Raw genomic sequence first — 9,793 nt, forward strand, 5'->3', positions numbered from 1 at the left:
ATGTTTTGGTGCTAAGGCCCAGTAAGGTCAGGGAAAGTTGTGTTAACCCCTTTAAGCTAAACAGAATCCACCAGCGGAGAGGGAAATCCCTCTGAGCAACATGTCAAAGATCACACAGAGAGTACCATTAATGCACAAAGTAGAACTGACAGCAAGAGACTAACTTGGTAATCATATAATTGTCATAAAGATGTTGTTGCTTAGGAAGCACCCTTCCTTGTTATCTCATCCCTCATGCCAAGGCAACAAAGCCAAAGTCATATTATTTTTTATGATATAACTTTTATAATATGGCATGTAGAAAATCAGGTTACCTCTGCAGTGATTTATGTCCCTATTTCATCTGTTATAATGTAGTGATTTTCAAAAACATACTGTACTAAAGGTTTTCATAGCAGCCCAGGCCTTTATGGTTAAACATTACAGGTCAATGATAATAACGTGTCAGATATTTGTTAAAATGACTCCTGAGATCTCCTTCCTTTCTGTTCTCCTGATTATTTAGAAGTGGTCTCAGTGTCGGGATGGGATAACCGGCATCATGTCCAAACTGGATGAGCTGCAAACAAGCCTAAAACAGCCGCTGCCTCAAAGTCCGCCGGAGGACGAGAAACACATTGAGGTAAATACAAACCAGTTTTTTGCCATATGGAAAAAAACGTTTGAAAACGTTGGAGTTTTTTTTTAAGTATTTAGACCTTTTTGTGTGGCAATACATTTCACAAAAATATAATTTAACAGAGAGAGAAAGAGAGAAATCACCACAGCTGGAACAGGACACTAAGAAAACAGTCTCCCAAAACTCTCTGTATTAACAGAGAAGGACACTATTTAGGAGACATTTTCTACAAAAGTCAAATTATCTCTCAGTGTCCATGCTTGATGTAGCAGAAAAACAGGTACTGAGGGTGACTGATGTGTCAATGTCTTAATTGCATAATCTGATATATAATAACACACTTTGTTTTGGATGGAAATTCCAGTTATCACACTGAAAATTAGTTATCATTGTACAATGTGTATGACATTAGCATAAAGTTGCTAAATATGTCCAAGTAGCAGTTGGAAGAAGTCAACTGGTCTAAAACCTGGCCAAAGTTCTCAGACCCCTGAACTCCATCAGTAGCTACCCCCCATCATCAGAGCGCCTCTGAGTTTCCCCCCCTTTCCCCTATTTAATACACCCATGCTTTCACTCCCCTCCCCCTTTCTACCCCCTCTACCCTCCCCCTGTCCCGTCCACAGCCCTTTAATCTGGACAGTCAGAGCGAGACAGAGGGAGAGAAGCGTGAGCACACAGCTTGTACATGGCCGTCTGAGCGGGTGTTAAAGTGTCCGTGTATATGTGTGTGTTATGCAGGGGACAGAGCTCTCTCTGCAGCGTTTGGCCAGTGGATTGAAGGAATTGGCCACCATGAAGACAGACCTGTCCCAGTACGTCGCGGCCGGTGACTCTACTCTGCTGGAGCAGCAGCTGGAACAACTCCACGGCCAGTGGGAAGAGCTGTGTATGAAGGTGAGGGCTGAAAGAAATAGGGGAGAGGGAGAGGCCATAAAAAGAACTAGAGAAAGTGAGAGAGAGTGCAGGTGGAGAGGAACGACTAGGGAGGAGAGAGGGAGAGAAGGAGGGAAAAGAGTTGCTACCAGCGGTGTCTTGGCGGTGACCAGCAGCACAAAGCCTCTGCACCACTGGGGCTGAACACACACACACACACACACACACACACACACACTCATTTGTGTGTGAAAAGAGCCACCATGTGCAGGTTCATGGAGGGAAAACCACACCAACTTTCCTCCCTGCAGGTCAAATTAATTTGTTTTCTTAACATTTCTACTACAAAAGTGCAGAAACACACAAACTCTACTGTTTCAGTTGGATGCATGCTGTAATGGGACGGGATTGTCTGGATTTGGTTGCCTCCAAAGCTTTTTCTGCTTGTATCAGCATATAAAGGAAACTGAAGGCTTTTGCACAGCTTTTTGGGTTGTATTTAGCTCCTGACTCGGACTCACTGCGCTATCTGAGCAATCACATGAAACTCTCAAACAGAACAGGCTGTTAATTCTGTAACTGCATTATTGGTGAAAGTAGCTCTACTGTATACACACAGGTTCAAATTCCTACAGTTAAGTCTTTTGGCTTAAAGACAAACGCACTCTTGTTCTTGAGAAACCAACGGTTATGACATGCTCGCGACATTTTTGTCAGTTATTAGGGTTAGGGGATAATTTGCAGTCATGCTAATTGGATCCCCAGTCAGGCTGGCTGCTGCCACCTGCTCCTGTCTTGGCAGGAGTTACTGGGATTCACAGATGCAACAACAGCAGCCAGTTTTCCAATCATCAGGTTTTTATCGATGTTTGGTGCTATGTATGTAATCGTCTCTTTGTTATCTCTACAACCATGTTTGCTGCCCATCCTAACCAATTAATTCATCTTAAGTTTGTCCAAAACAAGCCTGAAACATATAATACATTATTTCTTGAAAACCTCTGGATGCTTTTCAAGAAAAGACCTTCCAGTCACTGAGTGTTAATATCAAATGCAATTTCAAAATTGTTGTTTTATGACTATGAATGAATTGTTTTTGCTAAATAGTGAAACTTCCGGGGGTCAAAGAAAGACTTATTTGAGAAAGCACAAACTAATTTCAGATGTTAAATCACACAAGATTTTTCATCCCTATTAATTCCTGACATGGCTGGGGGGCATGTATCTGAGCCACAACAGTTTCCTCTGCATAGTTAACAGGTTGTAGATGGGGGAAGCCACTGGAATGGGTCCGATGAGCAGATGGCCTGGCTGGGCTAAAGGGATTCAGAGGGCAGGCTCTATTGTTCCAAGGGAAGCACAAAGTCCTCTCGGGGTGACAGCAGCTCACAATGCACCCTAAATTCTCCAGCGTCCAAAAGGCCCAGCAGTGTTAGTACATTAAAACCAAAGAAGGCCTCATTTAAATCAAATAAATGCCACTGAACAGTAAAATATAGCTGGTTCAAACATGCCCTGTGGGCTCGCTAAGTCCTTTTAACCTCAAAAAGATCATCAGCCCCCTCCTCAGCTATGTAATGGGGTGTTTTCATGCCATTAAGCTGTCATTAGGAAAATGGACCTTGTTAATTTTATCAAACAGCCCCTGAGGGATTTCTCTCAATTCAGTTGATTACTGACTCTGATGGAGATTAAATGCTTATATGTAATACAATAAAACACAATTCAGTTAATTTGACTGTTTTTATTCACTCCTGTACCAAGTAATCTGTTATATTGAACAGTTATTTAATACAAAGCTACAAGATTTTGAAAGACTTTTCTTCAGTCATTTACCAGGTTATGTGTCCTTATGCAAATCTACAAAATGTACTGTTGTGTTGGTCAGATTATCCTGGATAAATACCAGGAAGAATCATTAAAAATAACCCTGTTTCAGACTGGAAAGATTTGTCAAAATCCATGGCATTGCTGTTTTGTTTTTGCTCCAGGCCAGCACATGTTAAACACATGACCATGGAGTTGTTTCCATTTTAAATTTGACAAAGAAAGCACCTCATTAACCTCGTAACTGAGACACATTTGTTTTGCTAATGTGAATGTTGTCACTTTAATGGTTAGTTTGAAAATCATGTTTAGTGCTTGGTGTGGACAAAGTACCATTGTCATTGGTTTGTCCCTAAAAGATTACATTTGGTTACCCTAAAATAGCATGATAATGGCATAAAAAGTTGCTAGTGTTAATATTAAACCAATACTCATCTGATACCTAAATGCTGTCAGTCATCCACAATTTATTCTTTTTCTAACTGCAGCTTAACTGACACCACAGATGTCCTACAACCAGCATTAAGGTAGAAATTGGTTTTATCACATGTTCTGTTCCCAGGTATCCTTGCGTAGGCAGGAAATCGCAGACCGCCTCAATGCCTGGACCATCTTCAACGACAAAAACAAAGAGTTCTGTGATTGGCTGACTCAAATGGAGAACAAGGTGTGCCACAATGGAGATCTGAGCATCGAGGAAATGGTGGAGAAACTAAAGAAGGTATAAGATCTGAGGAATATTAATATCTTCCTATCCAAACATGGCAGAACAGGTGTTTTCATATTGTTTCATGAAACAAGGCTGATACTATCTGATGAGTATTTGACCCTTATGAAAATTGTTTTTGAGTATATTTGTACACATATCCACCCAGAACTACATCAGGGCATAACATTGGTTAGAGTGGCATTATTTGTTTAATTAATTTGGATGAAATATGACAGTTCTAGTAGTTCTCTAACTTCTAACTCTTAATATGACTGCTGGATTAGATCTTACAGTGGAGATAATATCACTCTTGTATGCACATGATAAAACTGTTATATTACATGCACGCTGTTCTTCATAAATAATACATTCTGAAATTCTCACAATCAACCCACTTGAAGCCACTTGAGCAGGTTAAAATCCATACATGAGCAACATGTATTATGCTGTTTATAACAGATGGTGGCCTGGAATGTAATGGCTGTGTGCCCTTTGTTTCAGTGACTGAAAGCCTTTTGTACCTTCCTGTCTCATCATGAAGCATGCTCATTTAGTCAGAGAGATAATAATTGGTTTGAACATTGCAGGATTATTGTTTAGGATTGTTACATGAAATGAGAAAACTAGAGACATTATTAGAGAGATTATTTGAATAGCTAACGATGGCACTTCCAAGCGATAAACGACTGCTCGAGGGCGTTGAAACAGATGTTAGGCAAGCTGAGTGAAACTGGGACTCTTTTTTTTTTTCAAAAATCCAAATAGTCTAATTTTAAATATATTTGACTGCATTGGACAGATGCAATTTGTGAGTATTCCTGCTTTCTCTTTTGCACATGGTGTTTATAAAGCAGCCTAATCTGATCATGTCATGTTTCCACAGGACTGCATGGAGGAAATCAACCTGTTCAGTGAGAATAAGAGCCACCTGAAGCAGCTGGGTGAGCAGCTGCTGTTAGCCAGTGACGAGGCCAAGCAGACGCAGGTCCACGGCTCACTGCTGGAGGTCAACCAGCGCTGGCACAACCTCTTCCACCACATTGAAGCCAGGTGAGAGCCGTCACAGCTGTCAGAGAAGTGATTTAGGTACACACTTACATGCATGTGTGAGTATTCTGTATTAAGTATATTAGACCCAAAAGGTAAGTAAACAACATTGGAAGTTATTAGATAGTGTGTGGTTATCAGCACTTTTCTGAGGCAAATAGTGAAAGGGTTGTTTTTTTTGTTTGGGTGGATGGTTTTTCATTTCTGCAGAGTACCACTCATCTAAAATTCACCCATTATTAACCTTCCGCATGAGCACCTTCCACAGCGAAGCCACACTAAAAAGCATCATTAAAAACTAAAAGGCTTTAACTACGAGCCTGTAATTAAACAATAGCTCTAATGCGAATCCACCCACCTGCTGTTGTGTCAGTCGTGCTCTGCAGCTGTCAGAAATACATTGCTTCTAATGTACAGAGTAGACTGTAGGTTAAGCCCCTGTGATGATCAACTGTTACTGCCCCAGACCCAGACAGATGGACAATCCTGTGGAAGAGCTGGAGATACAGACTTCACTCTTAAACCCACCGACCCCCCCTCAGTCTCAGACAGTACCATATGTCCGCATGTCCACACCGACCCCCCCTCCCTTTTTCTAGTCTGTCAGCGTGGGATGACGTGAGGAAGGGTGGGTTAGTTTGGGAAGGGATGGGTCTGTCGGCATGCATTAATCACTGATTCTCAAAGTGAGGCCCTCCCTCAAAGACTCTGGGGGCTTGATCCCATGAAGGCAAGAGGTTGAATATTGTAACTGAATTTTTGATAGAGTAGTGCTCTTCAGTCACTCTGGGCTGTAGGCAATAAGTGGACTACAAAATGATACTTAAAATTAGAAAATAAAATAAAATAAAATGTTAGACATAAACAGTAATACTTATAATACTGTGAGTGATAATGATGTAACAACTATTGGACTGAGAATAATAAAACTAAATTCTGCAACAGTTTAAAATAATGTAAGGAATTATTCCAACTAGAAATGAATAGAGTAAAAGTTAATGTGTACAGTCAGGTTACAATAATTAAAGCTACATTCATAGATTTCTTGGCACAAGAACTGCAAAGCACACACGCCTGTGATAAATTACTGCCCTCTGAGGTGCACATCCAGTAGAAACACAGGCAACATTTTACTCTCCTTTTAGTTCTGGTTTGGGCTCCACCAACTCTGAGAAAAAATGTTTCTTTAGCTTTTCTTCGGAAGTTAGTCGCTCACTTTATCTTTTTGCCGTTAGGTGCTGGAAAGGGAGCGTACACTGGGTCCATCTCAGCTTCATTTTACTGCAAACAGCTGCCTGCCTAACATAGAGTTAGAAGTAACACATCTATGTTGTGAATTTGTGGGCTTTAATTTTATTAGCTAAGGTTAGCTAATAAGTTCCCACTAAGCGAAAGAGCTGGATGATAACTCTGCTAGTGACCCCTTTAAGGTTTATATAAAAATATTTATTAGTGCAGCTTTAGATTCGGTCCAGGGGTTCTTAACATGTTAAAATGATTAAGCTGCACATTTTTCCAATTGAATAGTATGTATGCCTGTAAGCATGGTATCCCTTTATGTGGAAACTGCTACAGTAGAACTTGGGCGCATCCACACAAAGCATATTGCAGTCTTTAGGCCTTTAGTTCACCGGCTAGCAACAACTAATTTAATGCAGTGAATTAACCAAGTATACATAAAATCTGTTTTCTCTGATGGATGTAATCAGTTATAACATCGAAAGTCAAAGTATAAATATCTATGTAAAAGTAGAATGATGGAGTTTAAAAAGAAAATCTGAAGAAGCACACATACAGTAAATAGAGAATAATTACATCGACGAGAGTAAATGTCAGTTGAAGTTTAGTCTCTGAGTAACTTTGAGCCCTCCTGTGGTCAGCTGTACTTTGTTAACTTCATCCTCCAACCACATATCCTCACTTATCCTCCAGCTCTTTTCTGCTCCGTTTTCTCCATCCATTCTGCTCTTGTCCTTTTCCACATCAGGGACCCCTGCCCGGGTTTTTGTGTCTTTGTTGGGCCTCCGCATGAAGCTGCTGGTCTTTGTTAGGCTGTCAGAGGTAGAGAGGGAGTGAAAGAGGGAAAGAGACAATTTAGTTGACTAGCATGGTTGTATCTGCAGAGGGGAAGAGTATTTTCTGGACAGAATTTACACTGACTCTATTATGTTTTCATTACACGGCCATAAACGTGAAGCCACATAAACCACACACAAACATCCATTGACTATAGACTGTACATTATTCCTGAACTTTAACTAGAGCTTGGAATTAAGTGGGTTTTCGTGATCTTGGCTTTGGGTGACCAGGGGAAAAATATGGAGCAAAATTAAGTTTAATGAAAATAATTTATGCAGGGGAAAATGAATGCTGATGCTGTTGTGGTGACCTTTATTTCACCAAAACTCAACATGGATCCTTTTTAATTAGTTAATTCGCTTATCATTGATAATGGTTGATAAAAAATGTGAGGTGGGAGTTAGGAACTGTTTTTGGAGTTTCAGAACCACGGCCTTAACATAAGCTCCTTCATAACAACTGTTTCTACGTAAAATATAGTTATTACTTATATTAGGAAATATAAGGAAATATATGATCAAGTAGAATGACCCACTAGTTGGTACCAATTTTTTTTTTAACATTTGACTATTTTTTCTTTTGATCAGCACGTAGACAATACTAATCTTTAAGCCTTGATATTGTTTGAAACTGCTGGATAGTGGCAATGCAATACCAGAGTACCAAGACCAACATTACTTTTTTTTTGATATCTTGTTTAGAGGAAAAAACATTTTTCTACAAAACCTTTTGGCCATGACTCCGTGAATACCTGCAAAACTGATGACATTCCCATCAACCTCAGCTGTACTTTCTGTTAAGGACAAATGAGCAAATGTTAGCACGCTAAAATGCCAAGACTATGAAACTGGTAAATATTACCTGCTAAACAGCAGCATGTTCATTGTCCCTGTAAGCATGTTAGCATACTAATGTTAGTATTTAGTTCAAAGCACCACTGTGCCTAATTGCAGCCACAGAGCCATTAAATAAAAGAAACCAAGGCTCTCAAATGTTAAAATATTGTCTTAACACAAGTACAAGAACATGATTTCAATCAGAAGCTGTCTGATCAAAGAGAAGCCGAGCATGAATCTATAATAGCATATAATACTCAGTACTAGGGACGTGTTTTAATTAGTTCTCAAAAGTAATCAAAAGTGGAATAAAACTCTCAACCAACCATTAACATAACCTTTTCCAATACTCTACATGCACTTTATTGTAATTCTACTCGGAAATCTAAACGAACCTCTCAAAGAACTAAGAGCCATTCGTTATAACAAATATCCGGATCTCCAGAAGAACAGATCTAAAAGGGCTCTCACACATGCACACGCTCAACTTATCTATAGCCGTCCCAATGTCTGGCATCTTTTGGGACCCTTTCATGCATTCTTCAGCCTGCCACTTACACTCATGGCTGTTTTTTAGTGCTTATTATTTTGGTGGAGAGCATCTCCCTCTCAGCCCCGACAGACCCTGCTGGACCTCGACAGGAGAGGAAGGATCAAATGGGAAATTAACTGAAACTCCCAAATGGGGCACACTTCAGGCTTTTAAGCCTGAGAAGAGAGCTTGTATTGTCCTAAGCGTTGCTATGACACCAGTCAGCGTGGCACTGTGTGTGTGTGTGTGTGTGTGTGACCACAAAGGGGTCAGTTGCCATGGTGACTGGGAGTTCTAGTGTAAGATACCTGAAAATGTTGTAGGTCAGTGAATAGCTACTCTTTCTTTCTTTCGTTCTTTTTCTTTCTTTATTCCTCTTTGTCTTTCTTTCTTGCTTGCATCTTTCTTTCTTTTTTTCTTTCTTTTTATTTTTCAGTTTCTTTGCGTCTTTTTTCTCTTTCTTTTATTATTGTATTTTCATTCAGTTTCCTTTCTTTCTGTCTTATTGTTCATTGATCTTTGTTTTTGTCTTTATTTCCTTGTGTTTTTGTCTGTTGTTCTTGTCTTTGTTATTTTAATCTTTTTTTAATTACATTTATTTGTCAGGGACAAATACAGGACAAAAAACTGTCTCATACAAAGAGGAGAGATGCTTTATCCAGTAGAACATGTACCTACAGTGGTGTGAAAAAGTGCGTGTTTGCCCCCTATCCTCATTTCCATGTTCCTAAATCTGCCATAAGTCTTGATCAACACTATAAGATACGTTATTCGGAACAACTGCAACCAAAATGTAAAAATAACTAAATCTGTGCAAGACCACTCAAAGTAAAACAAAATATAGAAGAAGATTGTATTATGTAAATAGTGGTTATCCTGAAAATTCTAATTAAAGGTTGTAAGAAATTATTTATAATCCAAAGTCCTATTTTGCGCCCTGTGTGAGATAGAGTGATGTGCTCCTCGCCCCTTGCATTTAACACTATGCTCTTAAATAACTGGCGTATAACTTTGGTTGAATCCTGTGCAAGAAACACAACTATAGGAGTTCCAATGCATTTCTCCTCAGCCGTAATGAGCCAGCCATGCACTGGGATATACTAATATGCCTGGAACGCATATAGATAATCATACCGATCATTTGCTCTCACTTAAATTAATAGCGAGCTTTTGACCCATTATTTGTTGTTCCATATTGGTAGAGCAGTCCCTTGCATATTAAGTGCTAACATCAATTTCATTGCCTGAAAATATCCGTAAACATAAGT

At 39.6% G+C, this 9,793-nt stretch overlaps 1 protein-coding gene across 11 annotated transcripts in view; it reads left to right on the forward strand.

Annotated features, from left to right (window-relative positions):
• Positions 1-9,793, forward strand: part of LOC118340470 (nesprin-2) — an 87,615-nt gene that overhangs the window by 66,611 nt on the left and 11,211 nt on the right. For all 11 annotated transcript variants that reach the window (XM_035678458.1, XM_035678466.1, XM_035678464.1 and 8 more), the window contains 4 exons: positions 506-622; positions 1,361-1,516; positions 3,885-4,043; positions 4,915-5,081. In XM_035678458.1, the coding sequence (XP_035534351.1) occupies positions 506-622; positions 1,361-1,516; positions 3,885-4,043; positions 4,915-5,081 (599 nt within the window). The remainder of the gene's footprint in view (positions 1-505; positions 623-1,360; positions 1,517-3,884; positions 4,044-4,914; positions 5,082-9,793) is intronic.

The sequence above is a fragment of the Morone saxatilis genome, unplaced genomic scaffold, assembly GCF_004916995.1.
Source record: "Morone saxatilis isolate NCDOM2014 unplaced genomic scaffold, NCSU_SB_2.0 Contig7, whole genome shotgun sequence".
Lineage (NCBI taxonomy): Eukaryota > Metazoa > Chordata > Actinopteri > Moronidae > Morone > Morone saxatilis.